Source organism: Lipotes vexillifer, unplaced genomic scaffold, assembly GCF_000442215.2.
Source record: "Lipotes vexillifer unplaced genomic scaffold, Lipotes_vexillifer_v1.1 scaffold634, whole genome shotgun sequence".
Lineage (NCBI taxonomy): Eukaryota > Metazoa > Chordata > Mammalia > Artiodactyla > Lipotidae > Lipotes > Lipotes vexillifer.
In genome coordinates this window covers 663,489-690,364 of record NW_006781096.1, presented here as the reverse complement: position 1 = coordinate 690,364, position 26,876 = coordinate 663,489, and the positions used below count along the sequence as shown (strand labels likewise).

Below are 26,876 nucleotides of genomic sequence, written 5' to 3'. Positions count from 1 at the left end.
AGTACGTCATAAGCTTGCTGCATCTGTAATGTCTTCACTATTGGATGACAATGAAGAGTTGATAGAAAAAAAGAACTGTATACTTGAATTATGATAGCTCATCCATCACAGATCTAAAAATGAAGTTTCTACGGAAACAGGAACTATTTTAACAAGGGCAAAACATTCCCTCATTCAAACCTCTCCGAAGTGGTAATGGCTGCAAACTTGCAGCGCTTAGAAAACTATGCTATCAACAAGTTCTGTCTTATGAACTTAGATTATGAAAATCTAGAAAGCAGACGAAAGTGGATTATTTCTTCAAAATTTTAGTAAAACTACTGATAATCAAAGGTTTCAAAGCAAATATGGCACATAATAACTCAAGCATAAATCAAGATGGAGAGCCTGGAGAACTGTGATTTCCTAAAATTTCAAAAAATTCTATCATTGCAACATACAGGATTTCTCCCCTATTTTAATCTTAGAAGTTTCAAAGAAAAGGGAGTGGATAACATACACACACGTGAGTGCCCACACAAACACGCACGCACGCACACACATGGTGGTAAGGAGAGTACCTAGTTCCTTCTTCCCACCACCTAAGTCTCACTTTATTTATTAAAAGAAAATTATGTAGGAACCCCCTCGTTGTTTTCCCTTTATCTAATGATTTCTGTGACCTTAATTTGCTGCCGTCATTGTTACTTTTCTAGTATTTCAACATAACAAGGTTCAAAAGCAGCTTTGTAGTCAGGAATGTGTACCTGAATACCTGTATAACTGCAGGGCACCTAGGTAATAACAACTGCCAAATTCAGGGATGGAACTTTTGAGTTCCACACTAAGATGTCATTCATGTGAAGCTCAGAATCATGTTTCAGACCACTGAACTTACTCAAGTGAAAATACAAACAGCTGAAGACATGATGTAAAAGATTAAGTACTTGGTGCTGTTAACATATTTACCAATTAAAGTCACAAAATATTCCTCATCATTATTCATGCAGATAACTGAGAACGAAGATAGTGCAGAAATTAACTTTAAATAAAAAATTATTCCTTCCCTTCCTCCCGCTCCCCTATACTCTACAAAATGTTTTCCCTGGGACTAGGCCTTGAAAAGGCCACTACATATTAGTTTGACATGCATTACTGTCTGCAATTTAAAAAGCTAATTTTGTGGTGGTTGTAATTACATTATAAAAATGTCCACGTGCATAAATCTAAAAAAGGTTGAAAACCTACAGTGAATCTACAATATACTGTTTTACATTTGACCACTGGTTTGTGTTATGTAGGAGTCACAGATTTGGTAAAGCATTGTAACAATTTAGGAAGGCATCTAAATCTTTAAATTCTGGACAAATTTTAGGTCTGAATCTACAAAATTGCATGAAGGCTAAACTCGAGAGACTTCCTATCATTCTAAAATTCCTCACTCCGAACAAATCATTTTTAGGACACTTTCTTATAAATATCACCCTTTGAAAGCACATACAATTCCATTTGTTCCACATTTTATGATCTTAACCTACACAGGGCTGAACTCAATTATTCATGGAATATCAAATATGATAGGAAGACAAACCTGAGAGAAACATTTACAATACAATAGCATAACTTGCTAAATTCCTCATCACCATTCTCTGAAAAAAAATTCTCAAGCCTTTCTCCTCTTTATTTTAGCAATGGATTGTGGAAAACGTGCGATTTTCTCTTGACATGAAAGTATTTCAATGCACGGTGATCTTGCCTGACGGATTCAGTATTTTCTGCATAACTGATACAGGAACTCCTCCATCCCGTTGTAAAGGTCAGAGAAAAGCAGAAAACTGTGAGGGAAACAGCTTATCGCCAGAGTAGTAATGTCTGAAGGCTTTCAAAGTATGTTGGTTTTTCCCTCCTTCCGACTGTTTGTCTCCATTTTCTTCTTACAGCTCACAAGACGTAAGGGTTTTGTTGTTGTTAACACAGCTGTTCTTTGTAGTTTTTTTTTTCTTCTCCTTTCTCCAGATTAAAGTCCTGTCTCTCCTTAGTTTGATTCTCTATGCAGTATTTGACTTGCTCAGTTCCTGCCTGATTGCTGGGTAGGAAAAGGAAAAATATTAAAAGTAAATATAATGATAAGGTAAAATAAATGGGTGACTCATTCTTAAGAAATCTTAACGACTGTATTCAAACTCACAGTAATAAAAAGACACACTAAGCTTGCATCTTTCATTGCAGAAATCTTTGTTTTCTTATTTTTACGAAGATCACACTGATTTCTATATATTTATATATTCTCTCCATTTTGTACACAAAACGAAAACACCGATTTTTGGGGCTTAAAACAAGAGGTCAGTGGGATGGGATGGATGAACAGAAGTAACCTAGAGAAAGACCTCTTCACCTAGTTTTCCATCTAATACTACTCAACACCGGAAACTTAGGAATCTTGCTTACCCCTATTCTCACAAATAACTTCCATTGTATGAAGGAGACAGAGCTCCTCCCTGACTCCTAAACCAAGTAAAGGGCAGGATAATATGGAAAAGTAATTGTTTTATACCCTCAAGTAATAAACTGGGTATTTCTTTATTTGCATTTTCTTTAAAATGGCTATTCTTGAACACTACTCTAAAGGGTAGCATATTTGTTTAGACACTCACCATCAATGAGCTCTTCTTTTAGCTTAGTTAATTCTTTTCTCATTTCATCTAAAATGTCCTAAAATATTAAGAGAAAAACATCAGAAATACAGAAAAAAAAACTGTTAAAAAGATTCTTGCTCACATAAAATTTTAAGAATGTATGAAATATTATGTAAGTTTTTCGTTTCCAGAGTCACAATTTATGTCTTAGAAGATTAACCTTGGTAAATTTTGTTTTAATGGTCTTTGCTTCCCAATCTTTGCTTATTCTAGCTTAGCAAAATATGAAGCAGAATGTCTTCTAAAACTAAAATAATTACTTGGTCATCCAGTGAAAGGTATGATTCAGATAAGTTCTAGAAAACGTAATGGCTCTGCTTTTAATCTAGTCTTCTGGGAGCTGTCTAAGAGGTAACAATACATAAAGAAGTTTCAAGGAAGAAGGCACGTGAACTGGACAACCAGCGCTTGGCAAATCTGTCATCTGGTCTGAAGTATGGGGATTCCTTAGGAATCACCAGAGCTGCCAAACTAAGTTTCAAGGAATCTAGGATTCCCCTGGAGGGCCCTCGGGGGCTGCCCTAATAGGTGGGGAAGGAAGAGGATGGGACCCCGCTGGACGTGCACAGTCCAATAAGGCAGGGGCCAGCCACACATAGCTATTGAGCACTTGAAACGTGGCTAGTCTGAAGCGAGATGCATTGTAAATGTAAAACAGACACCAGATTTCAAAGATTTAGTATGAAGCAAGTAATGTATAATAACTCATTAGTAATTTAAAAATACTGATTATATATTGAAATATTATTTTGGCTATATTAGGTTAAATAAAATATATTAAAGTGAATACCACCTGTTTCTCTGTATTTAGTGCGGCTACTACAAATGTAAAGTACTATGTGGCCCGTGTTATATTTCTAGTTAATAGTGATGTTCTGGACCCTCCTTCCTCTATGAAAACCAATCCATCTTTACATATTTTGCAAAATCTCTATTTATAAAGTTCAATTTGAAATAATAGATACCCCCTAGCTAAAAAATGAAGACTGTGTAATATGAAAACTAAAAGGGCTAATAAGGTGACACAATTTTTTTTTTTTTTTTTTTGCGGTATGTGGGCCTCTCACTGTTGTGGCCTCTCCCGTTGCGGAGCACAGGCTCCGGACGCGCAGGCTCAGCAGCCATGGCTCACGGGCCCAGCCGCTCCGTGGCATGTGGGATCTTCCCGGACCAGGGCACGAACCCGTGTTCCCTGCATTGGCAGGCGGACTCCCAACCACTGCGCCACCAGGGAAGCCCAAGGTGACACAGTTTTAATGGGTGAAAAATAGCTATCCTTTGGAAGGATTAATTTCAAGTTATTTGACTTTAATACTGCACACACCTCAGGTAACATTAAATTGCTCTGTGTTTAAGGTTCATTTTTTAAAAAAGCTTTTCACGCTTAAAATAAGGTTGAAAACTATCAATTGGTTTAATTCCTTCATTTTCCAATGAGGAAACTGAGGCACAGAAGTTATTATATGGACTAACAGATATCCTTTTTCAAATTAACTTATTTAACTTAACTTTAACTGATTTAACTTAAAATCAGTCCTAAAATCAAATCTATCCTCTCTTCTAGTCCCCTACTTCAGATTGCCAAGAACTTACCATATTTTAAATGTGTGCAACTGCTCCATTTTAAAATGTTTTTCAAGAAAAGAAAGCCATGTTTAACACACAGGAAACAAGGGCTTGATTATCAATGACCACATGCTTTTCAAATTACATAACTGAACTGTTCAAACAGCTTTGCAGTATAAAAATTAGGTTGATCTGAAATTGTTAGTATTTGTCTCTTTAATTCCTATTTAACTTTTACTTTGAACTCATTATTGCAACATTATTGGTCTCTTTTTAAGCTCCACTCAAACTTTGTTGGCATTTTAAAAAATGAGTGATAGAATGGGGAAAGCAAACTCCGAATAAAGACTGGGTTCTTTTTTTTTTTTTTTTAATAATTTAAGTGTGTTAGTTTCTGCTTTATAACAAAGTGAATCAGCTATACATATACATATGTTCCCGTATCTCCTCCCTCTTGCGTCTCCCTCCCTCCCACCCTCCCTATCCCACCCCTCTGGGTGGTCACAAACCACCAAGCTGATCTCCCTGTGCTATGCGGCTGCTTCCCACTAGCTATCTATTTTACATTTGGTAGTGTATATATGTCCATGCCACTCTCTCACTTTGTCCCAGCTTACCCTTCGCCCTGCCCATATCCTCAAGTCCATTTCTCTAGTAGGTCTGAGTCTTTAGACTGGGTTCTGATCCTGACTGTGGGACTGAGTAAATTTAACTTCTCTGAACCTCAGATGTGCACAACTTGAGTACAAACACTATGTTATCTGACTACTATGAGAATTAGGAGACAATGTCATGCTAATAACCTAGCAAATGCGTAGCACTGAAGTCCGCCAGACGGTCAATAAATGCCTGCTACAGTGATCTGTACAACCGTTATTTTCAGAGGCTACCCTGAAGTGCAGGGTAAGAAGACAAAAATTAAATTTTTCACTACAGGCACATCTGTACTCAGGTCTGCAAAACTGAGAGTTGTTTTACTAAGATGTCCTGCCTTCCATTTCAAATCTTTTAAACACCACCATTTAAAAAAAAATTATTTACCTCTTCTAGAAATAAGATAGTTCAAGGTTCCAAAATCACCTATTACTCCTTCAATTTCTTTTTCTGTGTATATAGGTATTAAATATAATGCACATGTATCCAAAATACGAACAATATCTTTTTCCTTTTTATAAAATCGATATAACTGTCCATACTGTTTGGTTACCTGTCTGTTTCACCTAATGTGGGCAAGTGTTCACAATTCATTGTTCAATATTCTCAGTTATGGTTCCTTAATCCCTGCAGAGCCCTCCTCCACACTGTAGAGTTATATACTTCTATCCTATTTTCTTAGCATAAATTCTTCAAAGTGAAATTGCCAGGTTCAAAGGTAAATCATTTATTTTTTAAGGCTTCTGGTTTGTCTTCCCAAACTGCTTCCTAGAAAGCAGAAGTATGTGAGGTGAGAGTGCCCATTTTCCTCACATTCTTGCCAAAACCAGACTTGGTGGGTCCATTTTGGCTAATGGTAAGTGAAAAGTGCAAGCCCTTTTTTTTTTTTTAAGCAATTGTACATCATTCACTTACATTTAAAGTTTATAATATACCATTAAACCATTGCCCCTACCCTCCACCACTGCTGGCACTTTATGCAAACTTATGAACCAAAACATGAGGATTTCAAAAAAATAACATAGTACTAATGCCACTGTTTAACTTGCGTAAAAAAATATCTAACTCTACATTCTTTTCAAACACGTTCGCAACCTGTCAAATATATGCACATGGGGTATTTTTTTAAAAAGAACAAGTGCAAATAAAGGGAAGCTGCCAGTGGTCGCCCACCTGCTTCAGCCTGTCATAATCCAGTCCCTCCGTCTGGACTCCGTTGGCACTGGGCTGTGACGAGGGTGCAGATTTTGGTCTGTACAGATGAAATTTTCAGGACAGGTAAATAACGCTTAGGATATTTAATGAGTTCATTAGTAATTGCAAACTTACCAACCCAACACCACATTCAAGTACATTTCTTAAAACATGAGTTAAAAAGTTAATTGTTCTAATAGTTGCAGAACTGATAAGAACATATGAAAGTATTTCTCACTTTTCTCAGTATTATCAGTTATTTGTAAAGAAATCAGAAAAAGGTGATAAGATGAGGAGACTTCTCCTGTAGAGGACGACACTCTTTGGGCACGAGGAGGGTGACTGGGTAACATGTGGCATGGTGATCAGGACAGACGGGAGGCCAGCCGCAACGTCCCAGCCCAAGTAAAACAATCATGTTCGCTCCTTTTGAAACTGTACGTTATCTACTAAATATCTGGCAAACCAATGAACAGGAAATTATAAAGACTTGAATATTTCACTCTATATAAATCAATTTACAAATTCTATGCAGGGGGAAAAATATTTAATGAGTATGATTTCTTTGTATGTGTTTTATTCCGTTTTAAGCATCAAAACACATAAGGATATTGGAAAAATGATTATTAAATTAAAAGTATATTCATATCCAATTGGCTATGTGGCTATTTCCCAATGAAGTTTTTACGAAGACGTCATCTGAATTGTCATCTAACTACTTCCATAAACTTATTTTATTTTTTTAAAAGAAAAAGGGAGGGGAATGCCACACAGAAGCAGATGGTCAATTACTATTGCACTGTCAAAAGTTTAGCTTCTGTTAAAAATTTTACATGAAGAAATAAGTCTTAAGTATTAGGTATATTTTTATCAAGTCAGTCAGTCATGGCTCCCTCTCCAATTCTGGCAATGAGAGAAAATACTAAGTGGAAAATCTAGAATTTTAATTAGACGGTCCTTTATTTTCAGGTTTAGTATATACTAAGTGGCCACTCTTTAAGGGTCACAAATCAATGCAAATGAAAACCATTCATCAGGTCATATATTTCCAACTTTGCAGAGTACCAATGTTAGAAATTTCAACCAAGATTCAATAGGTATAATAACTTTTTCAAACTTATAATTGTTATAAGGCATATTTATACTTCAAACCCATAGGCACTGTTTGTGAAGATGAAATATTGAGTTAATCTGCTTTAACATCAAACATATGACAACTTAAAAGATTGTTGTGAAGGAAGACAACCAATTTTATTACATATCTGCTGCTATGTTTATATGAACAAGAAAAATAATAACTTTCAGAAAACCTCTTTCAAGAGGCACTGAGCTAGGCCCTGGGTTGGATAAGAAGATTTATATGACGTACTTCCTTCCCTCGAGACAATAGACCCTTTTCACTTTGCTGAGACTACTTAATTCTACAGTCAATTAAGACGTATTGAGACCCACAGTGTGCAAGTCACAGTGCTCTGGAGGGTCTGGTCTATACAGTAAATATTCATAAAGGTTGACATACTGTGCATTGAGTTAAGAGGGTGTAACTAGAAATCAGAATATAAGGGAGGTTAACACTTTTCTTTTGATTCCTGCTCTCCAGAAGTAAATTATTATTTATTCTGCTTTTCTTTGACATTTCACATTTAACTGGTACAAACTAGCTAACTGTTTTCTCCTAAACTTATACCGGGCTGGCCAAATAGTTCGTTTGAGTTTTTCCGTCAGGTTTTTTTGTAAGATGTTACAGACTATCCCTGAAATTCATGTGAATAACTACGGTCTGCTACTTAACCAGGCAGTATGTTATGAATATATCCATATTTAATAAACAATGCAAAAAATTATTGTTATATGACAGAAAATTGTGGAAACATGCAAATTTTAAAAACTTTAACTCATGCTAACATGCAATCCACCTCCACCTCCACCACCACCACCACCACCACCACCACCACCACCACCACCACCGTGATAATTTACTAAAGGGGGGAACTTTTCATACTGAAGGAAAGACGTAATCACCACTTCTCAAAAAAGGCTTATCAACATTATCCCAGGGGGCACTACTGTATGAAAGCAGCAAGGTAACTGAGAAGATTTACAACAGAAAATCTCGTTGTTAAATGCTACTTTTCTATGTGCTAGCAAATTTTCTAAATAAGTCTTCTGGTCAAAACAAACCATCTCAAAAAAAGCAGGAGAAACTGTTTCACTATTGTATTATGAACAATTTATGCAGATTTAACTGGCTGACAAAATGAACTTACCAAATATTTTAATCATCTATGGCATGAAAATAATTGTACCTAATAACAGTCTGGCCACACAGAGTCTGACTACAGAACTCCTTACTCACTGCCATAGACACCCCCTCCATATACTATTTAATTCATGCTCCCAGTAGACTTGATGTGTATTTTTAAAAATAGATGTATATAATAACATGGGTATGTCTCAGTTATTTCTAACATAAGGGTTTTTACCATAATTGATAACAAAAAAGGGGGATTCTCAGAGGTTTTTATTACTTTATAATGAGAGTGTTGCCTCTAGATACCTGCCTATAAAATAACTGTACTACAACTGTTTAAGTCTCTATTCTGCTAAATTAATTCTAAATATGGCTTAAGAACTTGAGGATTTTAAGTAATTGTCAATTTTTTTAATTAAGAAAGAAATACATGGCTCATATCCTAAGTTTTCTTAATTAAAAAATGGTATAATAAGACTCATCCTAGAAAAGAAATAATCTCAAGGATGTTAGGTTGTTAAAGATACTCAGTATACTCAAAGTATGTAGGAAATAGAGATTTTCCTCAAATAATAAATTATTCACAATTGTGGCTATAATACTGTCCTGTGTTCCACTGACAAACAGTACAGGATCTTCTATTCAACTTTTAAAGCCTTGTCTTATACTCATAAAGAGAACGGCCTTTAAAATAAAATGCAGAAGCTACAAACACTCTAGATATATGAGGCCTTAGATTCCCACGCTAGTATTTCTGATATGTTTAGCATTTATATTTATCATAATCCAAATATAAACTGATGGCGGGGAAATGAATACTATTAATCTATTAATTTTTCTCATTAAAATCGCTCAGAATTTTTTAAAAAAGTGTTCTAAATACAGCTAAATATGAAAGGCTCAATCTGCCTACATCTCTCCCTGTGGTGATGACCAATCCATGTAGAAAAAGCTCAGCCCTATAACATATTATTTCAAAGTCTCAAATCACAAAGTCACATCAGGATGATACCTGTGTAATGAATCATAGGACCTGTTGTCAAAAACAATCTGATTTTTCCTTGGAGAATCCCGTCTATGAAGGGGAAAAACCATTTAAAGGGGTATACAATAGAACTGTAAAAATTAATTCTCATTATGTTACTGTTTTATAGGTTTTTAGTTATAGCAAACAGAAGAACTAAAGGAGTCCATTAACTTTAGAATAATTGTTTTTCCCAATTAAAAAAAAATTATTTGGAGACGGAGTCTAGTTATGTGAGGACACTGTTTACTTGACAATTATAGAGAATTTTTAAAAATCATTATGCAATGGCTACTTTTACAGACGGCAGACAGAGCAAAATCTACCTATACAAAGATTCAACAAGTATCAGAACACAACCAAAGACATTTCTATTAGGGTGAATATAAATAAAACTACAGGCTCAAATAAAAAAACACAATAAAAATCACTATAGCTTGAAGTACACATAATTAACTCTTCTCAGGAGGTACATAAAGGACTCTTTTTCCATCTTGAATACAAGATCTGTAAGCTCTTAATAAAAACCACAGGAAGAATTCACAAACTTTCCAATGTTATGTTCTAGTCATGATTTAGAACATTTTTAACTTCAACACTCTTGCTTTTATTCTGTCTGACATCTTCACTTAATAAATATAGCATAATGCAATATCTCATGTATATTATAGGATATTAATCCATCTTATCACTAACATAATTTTGACATGGATATTCAGAAGAGAAATGGGTACTTTCAGTACTGTGCAAGAATAAAGTGTGCTTAAATAAAAACAAAAAATGGCCAATATACTTGCTTTCAGAAGGAAGAGGGTAAATAATTTAGGAAGCAAAACAATACAGTTATTAGTCTTTTAAACATATTTTAAAAATCTTTTATGGTTTAAAACTGCTTGCAGTGAAATTTTAAGACATACATATCAGTGGTTGGATCAAATCTATCAAAAGGGATATGAGCGCTCAGGAAAGAATCGGAACGTCTATTTTGGGAAGAGAGAGGAAAACTATCTACCAGAGCTAGAACCTCATTACAATACACTACTAGATATAAGAACCCATATTTGACAAAATATTTTTTAAATGGTGATGTTTAGAGCACTTACTTAAACTTCCTTTAGAAGTCTGAAAAATCTCTGAAATAAAATTCTTTCCTTCATTAAATGAACCCACCCACATCAAGGAACACATACATTCCACCTGGAGAAGCTTTCCATGTCCCTTCTAAGATAGGACTTTTGCCATGAATTTAAGTTTAGCTTTAGCCAAGCTCACTACAGAATCCCTATCAATGAGGAAAGGATGAAAGTAGTGACAAAGGACAAATGGCACGCCACAGTTCTGTTCTGATATGCACCTGATAAACCAGGCTTCGTAATGTGCTACTGAAGAAAATCTGCAACAACTACTGGAGATGCATTAGAAGGTCACATCAATTAGGTACCCGAGAACATAAATGTGCAATTTTTCTACTCTACTGAAAAAACATGTTTACCAAAAGCAATACTGCCATCTTCTCCTAAAATCAAATACATTCATCTTTCAGTCACTTAGAAACTGAAAGCTTCTATACATTCAAAAAAGGCCCAGTTTCTTTGCGGAGCTTAAATAACTATGTCATCACCAAATCTTCCCACCAACAGAAAGAACCACACAAAAAACAAACCCAAACTTAGACTGAAGCTAACACACAACAGATTTGTGACAATATAAGATCTACTCTTGCATTTTTCTTTATTAAGTTTCTATAATTAGACTCAAATTTGCTTTTTATGAGGCAAAAATAAGACAAATAGCTCAGAAAAGGCGAAAAAACTTTTTAGTCTCTAGATACATACCTTTCTCTGGAAAAAATATGAGTCCTTTAAACTGTCTCATAAACCAAGAAAAAGTTTCATCTATATTTAAAGACCTATGATATAAAGTTAGTTATGATAGTAAAGTATGCCTGGCTAAGAAATACTGAATTTGCTTGACCATGCATACAAAGCCACTTGTAGAAACACGAATTAACCAGTCTTGTTTCTGAGCATTATCTTTTCTAACTCGATTATAATCAGAAGTTTCAACTGAAAAATAGATCTTTCTACTTTATAAATTCAAAATTTTAGGTTTTATTTTACTCTCTCTTAAACATTGTAGCTTTTTCTCTCCAGCTGCTTTTCAGTTTAAAACATAAGTTTCTTTCAAAAGTTCAATGTTGTTTATTGACAGGGATAATGGTATTGAGGTTATACAGGAGAATGTCCTGTTTCTTAATAAAAATGCTAAAGTATTCAGGCTGAAGCAGCACAGATTTGCAAACTGCCTTCCACCTATTCAGAGAGAAGAAAGTGTGGATGTGTAGATATGAGTTCAAGCCAATGCGGGCAAAATGTTAATAACTGGTGAATCTAAGTGATGGGTACATGGACGTTTGCTACACTATTCTTTCAACTTTTCTGCAGTTCTGAATTTTTTCAAAATTAAAAAATTGGGAGGAATAAAGCTATCTTAAAATTTCAGACAACCTGGGTGACAATAATAAGCATAGGGTAGAATTTAGACAATTACTAATAAAAATACAGTGGGGCTTAGTGGTCGTCCAACAGCAGTAGGATTATAGATGTCTTATTTGCTCCTTTGTACAATTTCAGATCTACCATTCGAATATTTTTTACAATAAAAATGCAGGTTTCTTTTCAGGGACAATTCTAAAATAAAACAGGAAAAAAACTGATACCTGGAAATAACAGGTGACTTGCTGCCATTCATTGTACTTGCTCTTTCCCAAGGTTTTCTTGTCGGTTCTTTAAAAATAAAAGAATGTAAGTTATTAAATATCCTATATGCTCCCAGAGTTAGGATTCTAATTTGTACCATTTCAGACCGCAAAATGAGAAGAAATTAATAAGCAAGTATGACAAGTTTCCCTAAGAAGAACTTAGATTGTTAAATCTAAAATACAATGATTTTAAACACCAGATGGTAAGAAGTTTCTCTAATAAAGACAGGATAATAAGATTAAGGGTAAGACAATTTTAATTAATTAGAATGGAATTGTGAAAATTATTTTAAATTAATAAGGATAGCTTAAATTTATTAGAATGGGATAGTATTAACTATACTCTTTTAAACTATTTTTAGTGCCAGTGGTAAAACAAATAAAAAGAATCTTTAATGTGCTCATGTACTTCAATAGTTAATCTAAATTCAAACAGTCCTCTTGGGAAAAAATTCAAACTCAAAATATATTTCAGAATCATCCGACTGTATTGTACTTCCTTGATTGTCAAACAACCAATCCAATTCTTGGGACTTAGCAGACAACTCCAGTTAAAGAAAGTTCCCTCTGAGCTTTTAGTTGATTGTGCTTTGAACTGTTTTTCTAATCTGGGCTGCCTCGCTGATGCCGTCACTGGCCTCACTGGATGACTGGGCGAAATCTGGAGTGGAAGCTTGTCATGCAAGGATGAATCTGGGCCGCATGAGAATCAAGTCTACATACAAGCTGCACAGAGTTTTAGCTAAAAAAACTGGTCTGAGTTCCAAGGTAGCCCCTCAACTGGCCTATGCACATTCTTACTGAGGTAGCTTGTCCTCTTTTCAAACTGCACACATGCAAAACTAAACTTAAACTATCAACTCAAACTCTGAAACACTGCTTTTGTTCTGGATTTCTGTTGCATTCAGTCACCTAGGTGTGAAACAAAGTAACAAAGTCATCTTTCATCTTGCTTTACTCCCTGTCAATCAATCAATGGTTACTCCTTCATCTGTATTCTAACAGCTAACACACACTCTCACTGACCACCACAGAGTGAGCCAGGGGACATCAGATAATCAGATGGGGAAGTCCACGACAGACAGAACCAGAGACACATCCAAGAGACATCTGCCAGGGGAGGGGAAAAGAGGGAAATCCTGAAGGACAACTGGACAGGCAGAGAATAGCCATTAGGACAGTCACTAAAGAAGAGGCAGGCAAAGAGATGAAGAAATAATTCCAACATGATAAGACGTAGCAATTGCTACCATTTAACAGTTGGCTGACGTCCTTTCTCAACCAGCCAAACCAGAACTATCCTTTAATCTTCAGAGAGCGCATGTGGTTTTGCGGAAGAGCAGTTCACTTTGGCTCTGCAGATAGTGAGGCCGTGTTCTCTCCAAGGGGCTCCAGGTCGGTTTCAGGAGGAAGGACAGAGGCTGGGTTGCCTTCATCGGGTCTTTGGAAACACACCAAATCCTTACTGGCACCTGTTTCCCTATCTTGGTCCTCCCTGATTTCTACGTCACTCTGCTCACAACTGCAATTTTAATGTTCCTAGAACAGTTTCAGTTGATTGTCAACTCAATTCTTTGCAGGATGAAGTCTAAACTCCTGATCTTTTCATAAAAAGCTTTCAACATTTTACTTCTAACTCGCTTTTCCAAACTTTCTCCCCCCAATACGCCTCAAAAAGAACCCTCCATCCTAGTCAGGCAAGTCTACCTGATATTTCCTAGTCTCTTCCAGCTCCACCTCCCATCTTTGCCCACGACGTACCCACTTCCTGAAACAGCACCCATTCCTCTCTTTCAGCTAAGGTAAATAAATACTCTTTAAGGCAGGGTAAAATGTCATTTTTTTTCCTACAAAGGCGACCCAGGTGACTCCAAACTATACAATCTCCTCCCTCTTTGACACATTATTTAATAATTCAACATGTGGTTGCAAAAGATGAACTTTTCACTTGTGTGTATCTCATCATCCCAGCTGAACCATGGATTTCTTGCGCTTAGGGTGACTTTATCTTTAGCTTCTTTTTGGCCTGTCAAGTGTCTGACACGTGGCAATTAGGGGGAAAAAATTTTTTTTTGACTGAAACAAGTGAGAAAAAAAAAGAAGCCTCCAGACCTTCTGAAGGAACCTTAACTTTATAAACATGGCACACATATGCAAACATACACACAAAAACACATGCAAAATCCATGCTTCAGGTTTCATATTTTAAATAAGGGGATATATATTAGATAAGGAGTTCTTAACTGGAGTCCATAGATAACCCTCAGGGAATTCACGAATATTTTGCAATGGTGACCAATTTTGTATAAAAATATGATTTTTCCCTCCCTGGGAGAGGGTCCATAGCTCTTTTCAAATTCTAAAAGTTTCTGTGACCCCAAATTATAGTTGAATTCTAAAACATCTATGGTTTTAATAACAGCATGTATTTTGATTTTGGCTTCGAATTTTTAATGAAGATAACATAAACTGATTTGAGTCCTATTCAGAGGAAAACTTATTCACAGTCACAATATAAATTATAATACAGCAATCGGACCGCTGAAGAGTCACTACTCAATAATGAGAACGAGTGGTTACAGACAATTTCCTATTAATGGATTCTTATGGCTCATTCTAAATATTAGTTCATCAAACTCATCAAATTTACTTATGTCACTTCATTCCAAATTAGGTAAGGAGATGAATCGACAGTCTAATGCTTAGCCTTTAGTCAAATATGAAGAAATGACATGTACACGTAACAATCTCATATTCTAAATATGGATATAGTCATCATTAAGTACCTCCAGTGAAATGTATTTTGTTAATGTTCTAAGTAATATATTCTATGCCCAAGACTTCTCAATGTCAGAAATTTTACTGAATTCAAGAACATTTCCCAAAAGTTTTAAGGAGATTTATTTCTATTATTTTTTTAATTGAAGTATATAGTTGATTTATAATATTGTGTTAGTTTCAGGTGTACAGCAAAGTGACTCGGCTAAATACACACAGATATATTCTTTTCCATTATAGATTATTACAATATAGTTCCCTGTGCTATACAGTAAATCCTCGTTGTTTAAAATTTTTTCAAGCTTACAAATTAGAAGCTTTATTTCCTTGATTATCAATATTATGCAAATGAATGGCTAAAATGACGATTCAATGAGAGAATGTTTTGAGATAGACTTCAATGCTAGCTACATGCTCACATAATCCTTACCTTTAAGAATCAATGACTAAAAATATTTCCCTTTCATATGGATAACATATTTTTCCTTAAGTGAATAACTTCAAGTCATTAACAATAATATATACAGAATGTGCAAAAATCATGATTTTCAGAGAAAGAGTCATCAGAAAAAAACTTTGAATTTTAATAGATCTCCCAATATTGGAAAGAAATTAACAGCTGCTTTTGGGGTCACAAAAGGTAGAGGAAAAAGTCAGTGCTCTCAAGTGTGAACAAAGAACTTGAACGTTTTAGTAACTAAGCAGTCGCTTTATCCAAACATGGGGAAATGGGGAATTTTTAATTGAGGAGTGTTGATACTTACAGAAAGTTCATAAAGATTAAAATATATCTCGAACTTACCAGGTGTACTTGTTGAAGAGGCCTTAGAACTTACAGGCTCTGAATCTTCCTAAATATACAGAAATACATATTAATAATACCACATCTTTTAGAAACCTATTGTAGACATTTGGTGTTTCATACTTTCTGCCATTTCCCACTTTTCCCTTCAACAATCTTTTCTCCCTTCTACACTAGTTTAGACCTTTTCCTTATCCTAGCACCTCCACCCCTGTTCCCACCCCCTGCCGCTCCCCATGGCTCCTTTCCTCATGCGTCCTCATTGAGAGCTGTGCTCGCCAATGTGATTAAGCCAGATATGACAGAGAGATTTGAATGGCATCAAAGAAGGCCAAATGCAGCAGGGCAAAAACAATTATACTGTTAAACACTAATATATAAAACAAATAAAGCAGAGTCTGCCCTCCTGAACTAGAGAGGGGGGCACAGCTAATAACCACGGGGCTCCTAGGGGAAACATTTGAAAACCATGATTGAGTCTAATTCCTTCATTTTAAATGCAAGGAAACTGGACTTCCCTGGTGATGTAATGGTTGAGAATCTGCCTGCTAATGCAGGGGACAGAGATTCGAGCCCTGGCTGGGGAAGATCCCACATGCCACGGAGCAACTAAGCCCGTGCGCCACAACTACTGAGCCTGCGATCTAGAGCCCGCGAGCCGCAACTACTGAAGCCCATGCGCCTAGAGCCCGTGCTCCGCAGCAAGGGAAGCCACCACAATGAGAAGCCTGCACACCGCAACGAAGAGTAGCCCCCGCTCGCTGCAACTAACTAGAGAAAGCCCACGCGCAGCAACGAAGACCCAACGCAGCCAAAAATAAATAATAAAATAAATAAATAAATTTATAAATGTAAGGAAACTGAGACTTTAAGAGATTTAAAAAACCTAGTAAAAGGTCATTCACTCCTTCAATGGTAGGCTTGGGTACAGAATTAAACTCTAAAGGTGAGAATTTCAGTGCTTTTCCCCCAACTCCACACATTCAACCCATTTTACTAAGTAAGAATGCCATTAAAAATTTATAAATAATACCATTTTTAGTATCTGAAGAGTTAAAATGAAACAACTGTTAGTTGAAATTAATTAAGTTCAAACTAATCTTTGACACAATTTCCTGAATGAGCTATACTTGAATTTCACATTTTCAGGTGTAGTAGACTATTTTTATTTTTACTTATTTATTTTTTGCCTGCGCCACGCAGCACGTGGGATCTTAGTTCCTTAACCAGGGATCGAACCCGCGGCCCTGCAGTAGAAGCGCAAAGTCTTAACCACTAGACCACCAGAGAAGTCTCCATGTAGTAGACTATTTTTATTAACTTACATTTTTGTCCTCTTTTTGTTCTGTTTCTATTGTTGATCCCTTTTCAGCAATTCTTCTCCTAGAAAGAAGGTAAATCAATTTTTTTAAAAAACATCAGGTAACTTAGTGTAAAATTATGCCAAAAGGGAAGAACTGCATCTAGTTAAATTATACTTAGAATAAAAGTAACAAAATCCTCTCAATTCTGGACACATCCATATAATTTCTCACTCACCTCCTGGCCAGCAGGGCACTCATTTCTTCCATTAAACCACTGCCCCCTAACGGAAGGGGTCCATTTCCACGACCCGTATCTGTTTTAGATGAGGCCGAATTCACACCAATGGTATTCCCTCCGCTTGGGAAAGAGGCATCCTCCATCTTAATGAGAATATACATACATAATAAACTCCTATGTGGGACAATCCTATGTTTATTAATATATTACATTCAAAACAGAAGGATGTATCAGCATTCATTTCAATAAAAACACCTAGATATTATTTTTTAAACTTTAAGGACCAATGGAGTAATTTTATGTATCAGTGAAGTTTTATCAAAGCTAATATCACCAATAATGGGATAAAATGCTATCACATGTCCCCTTGTGTAATACACTGAAAAGGACATATTACGTTGGTAGTAAAAAATGTAAAACCTGCCCCCCAAAATGCATAACTCGAATCAAATCTTAGGAAAATATCAGATAAACCAAACTGAAGGATGATCTACAAAATAATTATATTGTTGTCCTCAAAACTGTCAATATCATGAAAGAGGAGACTGAGGAAACATTACAGATTAAAAGTAAAGAGACATTACAACAAAATATAACAGGTGATCTTGGAGTAGAAAAAGAAGTGCCATAAAAGACGTTATTGGACAATAGATGAAACTTGCATAGATTTGTAGATTATAGTATCGTATCAATTGAATTTCCTGATTTTGATAATCATGCTGTGGTCATGTAGGTGAATGTCCTTGTTCTTACAAAATACAGAGGTTAAGTATTTAGGGAAATGGGGCAACGTGTCTCTGATTTATTCTCAATTCAGACAAAAAGAGAGTGCGTGTGTCTGTTTATACAGAAGGAAACATACACAAAGAATAATAAAGCAAATGTGGTAAAATGTTAAGTGGTGAATGTTACAGAAACTATGATTCTTGCAACTTTAATTAAGTTTAAGTTATTTCACATGTTTTTTAGTCGATGAAGTTAATAACATAGGGTTCATAAAATCAGAATACAATAAAGTCGATGTTTTAGATACTGAGACAGAATAAGACATAACGTAAAAATACAATTAACTAGGAGATGCATTTACCCGTGACACTTTTCGAAGTTTTGCTCCAGCAATTGCAGCTGCAAGTCCAGTTAAAGGGCGATTGTCTTCAGACATGGATCCCGAAAAAAATCCAGATGCAGGGAGGGGAGGAGCAGGAGGTGGGGGGGGAGGAGGGGGTACTTGATTAGGAAGAGGCGGCGGAGGAGGCGGAGGCGGGGGCCCTGAGGACGGAAGTGGAGGGGGGGGAGGGGGTCCTGGGGGAGGAGGAAGTCCGGCTGATGCCTGGGCAGGACCTGGCGGGAGTGGAGGAGGGGGGGGAGGTGCAGGTGGTCCCAAGACAATGCCTGAGAGAAAGGAATGTTAAGACCATCAACAACAGAGCTAAGTGACACTATCTTAGGAGGAAGAGCATGTAGAATGACATGCTAAATTAACTTGAACATTTAGTACAAATTAACGAGTTCAATTTATCATAATATTTAAAGTCCAAATCAGTATTAAAAAAATACTAACAATTACGGCCAAAGCGTATAACTACTCCTTTTACTGTTAGAGCTTTATTAATAGAACTTTGCAACAGATCGTCTAAATTAGTTTTTTTTTCCCCTTTGCTCACGGGCATTTGGTACATAAACAAAATAAATGCTTATAAAATGTGGGACAGAGGCAGCATCCCCGAAAAGACAACTGAATGTATAAGGATGGCAGTTAGTGCTGCTGTTCAAAATAACAGACCAAAATCATCTGGGTAAACCTTAAGAGTTGAGACAATAAATTCTACAACAGTGAAAGCATATAGTTACTTGCTTTCCAAAGTGGCTGAATTGAGAACATGAAAGAAGGGTGGGTCCCAGGCTTCAGTATCTCAAAAATATTCCACATTTAAAAGCAATGTATAAAGAGAATTGAGAATCACTGAAGTAAAGGAATCTACTAGAACAAAGTAAAACCTCAAAACAACTATCAGAAATAACTAGGAGACATAGAATTTGAAGTACAGAAGACAGGGGTTAAGAGAGAAATGTCCAGATCTTGTAAAATCACAAAGGAGTGGACAAGAACAGGAACCGGGAGACTGACCCTGTAGGTCCTCCCCCTTCCTTTAGGCTCAAAGGGGTATTTTAGGACAAATAAAATGGTATTTGCAAACTGGGTGGTAAGTTTTTTGAAACTGCTAACTTTGAACAGTTACACAAGCTGGAATCATAAATTGCTGGAAGAATACAGTGATGGGCTGCATGAGGGGTCATCAGAGCTCTGAGGATACAGGAGGTGGGCCTTTGGACTCTGTCAGGCTAACTGTGTCTCTCTTGTTCCAGAGTCACTTTCACAATGATACTGAACTGCACCTACTAGAGTTGTGACTCAACCTTTAAGCAAATTCAGTAAGTCAACATGAAAAGTATACGCACAGCAATAACAAGCCCTTAAGAGCTAAGAATTTTTTTTTATATAAATGTTTTAAATCCAGACTACAACACCGTTCCTTTTTTAAGTACAAATTTAAAAGGGAGCGGGTTAAGCATCTTCTTATTTACTTATAGAACAAGGTCCTTCTCTGCTTACAAATAATCCATACTTAGATTACATCCTCCCTCTCCTGTCACTGTGACAGCAAAGTTCAGGCATGGGGAGTGGGGGGATAACAGCAGAGGATGCTATCCTCTCCCAACTATCCCTTCAGCCTGCTACTTCTTGGAATTTTGGACCATGGAACCCTTTGGGGCACATATCAAGCCTGCCATCCTCTCCACCCTTTGTGCAAAGTTGGGCTGCTCCCCAGGGCTTAGCGTGGCACCCATCCCTGCAAGTCTGATATGAGAAGCCCAATACGTACAGGAGAGGCCAAAACGAAATAGGGTCCAAGATCAGAACTGTCCTAGAGGAGACTCCTGGACGACAGATCTAATGACAACAGTTGGGCACTAAATATAATCTCTATGTTTCCCAGAAATTAAAGGAAGACAAGTTTGATTATATCAATATTGGATTTATGTATCAAGTAGTGTTTTCCTAGTGAAAATGAAAAGAAACATACAAAGGCCCTTAAATACTGCACAACACTTCTGACTATGACACGGCAGAAGATATCCAAATCTAGTTCAATATGGAAATCCCTCATACTGATCCTCCAAATGCAATCAATCCAACAGAAAAGAACCCACCTTCGCCTTTTTCAAAAACCATCCTCCCCATTCTTCTAGGCAATTAAAGCTGCGGCTGTGTAACATTTCCAAGTGATTAGCTGTTAGTCGCAATAACGGAAGCCTTACCCTGCTGGGCTGGAGTCTCGGCCGGCTGAGAGGCTGCCTGCAAGCCTGGCTCAGAAGCAGAGGAGTCTCCCAGCACAGAGGTTAGAGGAGTCTCCACAGAGGCAGGGGCAGCTGCAGAGGGAGAAGGGAGAACACTAGGCTTGGATGAGGGAGTTGAGGCAACAGGGGTGCTTGGAGGAGGCGAGGCTTGAGATCCACAGTGTGAGAGTGGTGCGAGGGAAGGCGGTGGCAGCGCAGCTGGCCCTGAGGTAGGCGGCGGAGACACTGGACACGTGACAGAGTCGAGCAGCCCGCTGGGGGCCGCTGGTGACGGAGGCCTCTGGGGCACAGGAGAAGAAACACAACCGGGGAGGACAGGCCTTGGACCAGTAGCTCTGCCTGGGGGGCTGCTAATCATTACTGGAGGAGACGGAGGGAGGGGCGAGAAACTGGAAGTAGACCAGGCACAGGGCTTCGTAGCTGGAGGTTGAGGAGAGGGTGTGTTCACAGGAGAAGAGTTTTTGTTCAGAGGACGAGGAACTGTAGCATAATGGGGAAGAACAGGGTGGAAGGCTGAACCTAGAGATGTTGCAAAACGTGTCGCGGAGTGTCGAAGTGGTGGTGTAGGGGGTGTGGAAGCGGGTGACAAAGCGGTCACTACAGCATAATCAGGAGTGGCCTCTGACACTGGAGCTGAGATGACTTTAGCATATGATGGAGGAGGTGCTGAAGGAGGCTGGCAACTGGCATACTCGGGAAGTGGAGCATGATACAGGGAGCTGTCGGAAGATGGAGCTGGACAGAGGTGGAAAGCAGCGGCGAAAGACAGGATAAAAAAGGAGAGAGAAAAAGGGAGCTAGTAAAGCCACAAAACCAGCATTCAGACAAAATGTACAAATGTAGACTACAGTTAGTACCAGAGAATAAGCACATATGGGCAAATAACTAATTTCACTCCAAAATGTCTTAACTTATAAATACATTCTGAGATCCCAAAGAGGACACACGTTTTCTTTTACTCTAACAAGTCGACTGATAAATTAAACTGACTAGCTTATTCTTTACAAGAAAAATACCGTAGTCTTAATTTTCATTATTTCGTCCACTAAAAGGACATTAACATTACATGAATAAGACCACAAAGAAGAGTAAGCTTAGTTGTTTTTTTTAAATAATAAAGAGAGAAACTAGCAAAAAGTTTATCATAAAGGGCTAGAAACCCCCAAATTCAATGTTTATTTGTGGAACAGTTTTGTTTTGCTGGCTATAACTCCAGAAAACAGTTAGGCAATCGAAAGCAAATGAATGAACTCAAACAACAAACCAATCAACCAGTATTTAATCGTCCCACACTGAAACTTTAGATATAGGCCATATGGAATAAAATAATAATTCTTAAATCCTATAATAAATGTTAATTTTAATGAATGTCAAAATACCTCAAATTTTCAGTCATACCTTAACCCTTATGTCTTTCAATAAAATTCCATCAGATGTAGTAATTTTTACTAATTTTTCACAATACTTGCATATATTTAAATTACTAGTCAGCTCTAGAGAGGATACTTTTTAACCTACTGTTTTTAATTCCTCCTTCAAAAACTTTAGAATACAATCAAACAAATTTCTGGAATGCTACGGTATTCAAGACAATTTAAGCACTCTCAGAAGGAAAATATATTCCAAATTCATCTAATATAAAAATTTCCCATAAAAACACACTTACACTTTATAGCCAATTTATAGGGAGTTCGAAGAATTAAATGCCAGAATAAAAATTTCCTGGAGCTTTCTTTAAGTCTCCAAGCAATAAAAGCAATAGAAATAAAAAAAGAAAATGTTAAAGCAGCAATAGCCACATATTTGTTCTAATTTTAAATCGTATTGCTTAATCCCAAGCACCTCAAATGTGAAATATTCTTTCTAATACACGAACTGCCATCCAAGCTCAGACATCAGGAACACGGAACAATCGGTCAACTTCTTACCGGCATTTGCCATTCTTCGCTCTTGCTCCCATTCCAGCTGCTCCCTTTCTAGCTGCTCTTGCCGCTCTCGTTCTTGCCGTTCCCGGTCCAGCCTCTCCAGCCTCTCCCGCTCTTGTCTCTCCCGCTCCAGGCGATCCTGACGTTCCCTTTCTTGTCTCTCTCTCTCCAGCTGCTCCTGTTCTAGTCGCTCCCTCTCCAGCCTTTCCCTTTCTAACCTCTCCCGCTCCAATCTCTCCCTTTCCATTCTTTCTCTCTCCAGCCTTTCCCGCTCCAGCTCCTTTTGTCGTTGCTGTTCTTGTAGTTGCCTGAAATTAAGAAATTAAAAATATGCAACTGTGGCTACTCACCATTAAAAACCCATTCTTTTCACAATGAACCTATGAGAACCTTATTTCTGATTTAAATACAAAGCAGTGTAGACCATGCAATCAACATCTCTCTTTCCATGTGAAGAAAGACTACGTTAGATACAGATGGCTTATGTTTCACACGAATGAAAATAATTTCTCTTACTAGGATCATTTTGGGCTGCTTCAGCACATTACACTAATGTCTCATTTTATTCTGTACTTTTCATGAATAAAGTGCTACAAATAAATGAATAACTGAACATACCACTTTAATGACCAAGACATTATTTCAATCATTTAATGGAAATATCTCTAAATTGTAACTACCTCCCTAAAACAACATCAAATTTTTACTGTATAAATTATATTTTATCATTTTAGAAAATACAATGGCTAGTCACAGCACTAGCTCAATAAATGTTTGGTGAATGGAAAAAAAAAACCAGACTTAAGAAGAAATAAACTTTAAATCATATTAAGTCTCATATCCAGAGGTCAGTATAATTAACATTTTGGCATTCATACTTCCGGACTTTTCCACGTGTAAAAATATGCATATAAACCTTAAAAACCAAATAAATTAGAATATGTCCCTACCACTCTGAAATCTGTTTTCTTCTCTCCCGCTTAATATATTGTAAAAGGTATTCTAAGGCACTAAGTACAGTTTTGCACCTTTACTTTTCATGACTGAGTAGTATTCCATTGTTTAGGTGTCCATAGTTTAAGCAGTCTCCTATGGTACTATATAAGTTTGCCTAATACTATTACTGATACTACAGTAAACATTTATCTTCATGTATCTTTGAACCGTTTTCTACCTGCTTCTTAAGGATCATCACCAGAGGCACAGATGAAAAGATACAAATATCAAGATTTCTGACACATGGTTCCAAACTGTCTTCAGGAACAGAAGCCCAACAGTATATGAGAATGCCCACTTTCCTTTCCCCTCACTAATACTGAACACCATCATTGCTTTTAATCTTTGCTAATATGACTGATATTATATAACGATTTTCATTTATTTGATTACTTCTGAGGTTAAGTACTTTGCAATCTGTTTACTGATTTTTGTGTTAGTATTAAGTGCACATGTTCTTTGACCAGTTTTCTCTTGGGATAGTTAATATTCCATATTCATTTGAAAGAGTTCTTTTCTATATTAAAGATAATAACCCTTTGTCACACGTTAGTCATATGCATTAACTTTTACTACGTTTTTTTAATGTCTTTGATTTTTAAAGTTTTGTTTTGTAATATGGCTTTTAATTTTACCTAGAAAATCTAGTAATATTATTCCTTTATGTGATCTGCTTTTGATATCCTTCTTAGGCAGTCCTGTCCCACAGCAAGATTATATAATTATTAACACTTTCTTTTCATGCTTTTATTTTTTACAATAAAATCCTTGGTTCATACGAAACTCATCTTGGGCTTGACATGTGAAGTAGTGACCTACATCACAGCACCTTTTATCGAATAGTTTATAGACCTAATTTAAGATGCCACCTTTACATGTGTTGACTGTTACTGAAGTTCCAGAATGTTTTGGAGCATAGATCTATTTGTCTGGCGTGGCACCAGTATCCTGATGCTTTGATATCTGATGTATACTTTAATATTTAGTAGGGTGCAGCCATCCTTATTACTCTTCTTTTTGAGTTTTTCTAGGTGATTCTCAGATATTTAACTCTTTCTAGGTAAATTTTAGTATCACTTTGTTAAATTTACCCTTTCTGCCAAGACCTATGCTCTCAATTCTATTAACGTTTCATTAAATTTGAAGATCAGCTAGAAGAACATGCAAATCTTTTTATCTTCTTATCTAAGGAAGTATAGAATGTCTCAGTATTTACTCAATTAAAAATCTTCTTCAACTCTAGGACTTCAAATGAGGACTACAAAAATCTCTTTGTGATTATATTACAAACCTGCAGAAGCCTCCTGGATGTGGCTCTATAACATTTTGCTTTTTACCTTTCATATATAATGTAACAGAGCATGAAAATGTCTCCAAGTATCCACCTGGACTTAAACAATTATCTTGCTATAAAAATTAACTTGCCCTGGGGACTTCCCTGGTGGCGCAGTGGTTAAGAATCCGCCTGCCAATGCGGGGGACACGGGTTCGAGCCCTGGTCCGGGAAGATCCCACATGCCGTGGAGCAACTAAGCCCATGTGTCACAACTACTGAGCCTGTACTTTAGAGCCCACGTGCCACAACTGCTGAGGAGCGCACGCCTAGAGCCTGTGCTCCACAACCAGAGAAGCCACTGCAATGAGAGGCCAGCACACCGCAAAGAAGAGTAGCCCCCGCTCAATGCAACTAGAGAAAGCCCGCGTACAGCAACGAAGACCCAATGCAGCCAATAAATTAATTAATTAATTAAAAAAAATTAACTCGCCCTAAGATTTAAAAAAAGTTACAGTCATCTTACGCATAAAGTATTTCACAGCATTGTGGGGAAGACTAAATGAGATAATACCGTGACAGCTCTTTACTAAGTACCTGAAGCATAGGAACTCAATAAATGTGAGCTATAGTAATATTTATTTGGAGGTTTCAAATTGAGACTTTCCCTGGACTGGCTAATAAACTGGCTGGATTCTGACTGGAGGCTGAGCTTCATGACAGAATGCGCGTGCTGCCCTTTGCTCCTCCCAACACTACCAATAAGCCAGTAAGACCTTTCCAGAAATCCCTCCCCTTCATGGTTCCTGAACTGACTATAAAACAAAGGAGAAGCCCAATCCCACTCCTGGGACAACAACACAAAGCTTCTCTCTGGACAGATCATCGTACTTCATCAGTGCAAGACGAAAACAGAAGACACCTATGGTAGTGCTGATTATGGGCTGGCCACAAAGTTAGCTTGGGTTTTTCTGTAAGATGTTACCGAAAAACCCAAATGAACTTTTTGGCCAACCCAACAGTTGCTTAAAATACTGACAACTAAATAATAAAATCTGAGTTTTACGGTACAGTACTGACTTCATTATACCATTTGATAAATTAGGGGTCAAAGTTTCTGAGGGATAACAATATCACCGTAGGGATGAGGGCAAGAAATCAGGTATATTCAGAAGAATGTTTTTAATAATAAACTAGATGAAGTTATTATTACTGAATAACCTGCATCTAATGAATAAACTCAGCTAGGGCTTATATTACATTTGAAATATACAACATGCATCAAAAAAATAAGAGCACGTGAAATGTGATAATACTCTAAGCAATCTCTTGGGTCCAGAAGACAAAAGATATATCCATATTATTCTAATTAGAATATATTTGAAAACAGAAGCTAAGGGAAAGTATTTAACTTTTAATGTAGCTGCACCAAGATCTATGATTAAAAAATCCAATTTATTAGGTCCTGTTACATTCCTGTGCCACCTCTTTCATTTTATTTTATCAAAATAATACAAGCACATAGTTATTAAGTTTGTAAGAAAAAATTAGCAGCTCATTGTTCCAACCCTCCCACCCCAGTTTCCAACATATCAGAGATAATCACTATCAATTCTTTTGGCTGTTTCTTTAGATATGTCAATTCTTTTGATTATTCTAACTTTATACATGTCTACTGGCTTTTAAGATATCTCTTGTAACTCCCTCAGCACACACAGGCTTTTCCCAATATAGTCATGGGAGAATACTGATTTCTGGTTAAATCAATCTTCAGAGTTTACATTATTAATATGATAATGTAAACACTGTTCACAGCTGAACCACACAGTACTCTAAGTTGTTAGTTTTTTTACCCCCAAGTTAATGGCTGCTTCTCTAGACCATATAACGCTTTTAACACAAAAAGTAAGCTTAAAGCACGAGTAGAAGGCCAGGTCCGAGTAAAGTGAATCTGAAAGAATTATTAAATAACGGCATTTACAACTAGGGTGTCCTGACTTAAAAGACTGTTGCACACGTCATAATATTCTGGGTTTTCAGTCTATAAATAAAAGAGTATCTACTGATGTAGGGAA

At 36.9% G+C, this 26,876-nt stretch overlaps 1 protein-coding gene across 1 annotated transcript in view; it reads right to left on the bottom strand.

Moving 5' to 3' along the window:
* Positions 1-2,027: 2,027 nt before the first annotated feature.
* The window catches only part of ENAH (ENAH actin regulator), a 153,133-nt gene continuing 128,284 nt past the window's right edge, over positions 2,028-26,876 (bottom strand). The window contains exons 6-16 of the mRNA XM_007454488.1: positions 22,536-22,840; positions 20,569-20,679; positions 18,335-18,639; positions 17,245-17,390; positions 17,031-17,088; positions 15,706-15,754; positions 12,084-12,150; positions 9,353-9,415; positions 6,069-6,147; positions 2,634-2,691; positions 2,028-2,065 (exon numbers count right to left, since the gene is read on the bottom strand). Of these exons, the coding sequence (XP_007454550.1) occupies positions 2,028-2,065; positions 2,634-2,691; positions 6,069-6,147; positions 9,353-9,415; positions 12,084-12,150; positions 15,706-15,754; positions 17,031-17,088; positions 17,245-17,390; positions 18,335-18,639; positions 20,569-20,679; positions 22,536-22,840 (1,279 nt within the window). The remainder of the gene's footprint in view (positions 2,066-2,633; positions 2,692-6,068; positions 6,148-9,352; positions 9,416-12,083; positions 12,151-15,705; positions 15,755-17,030; positions 17,089-17,244; positions 17,391-18,334; positions 18,640-20,568; positions 20,680-22,535; positions 22,841-26,876) is intronic.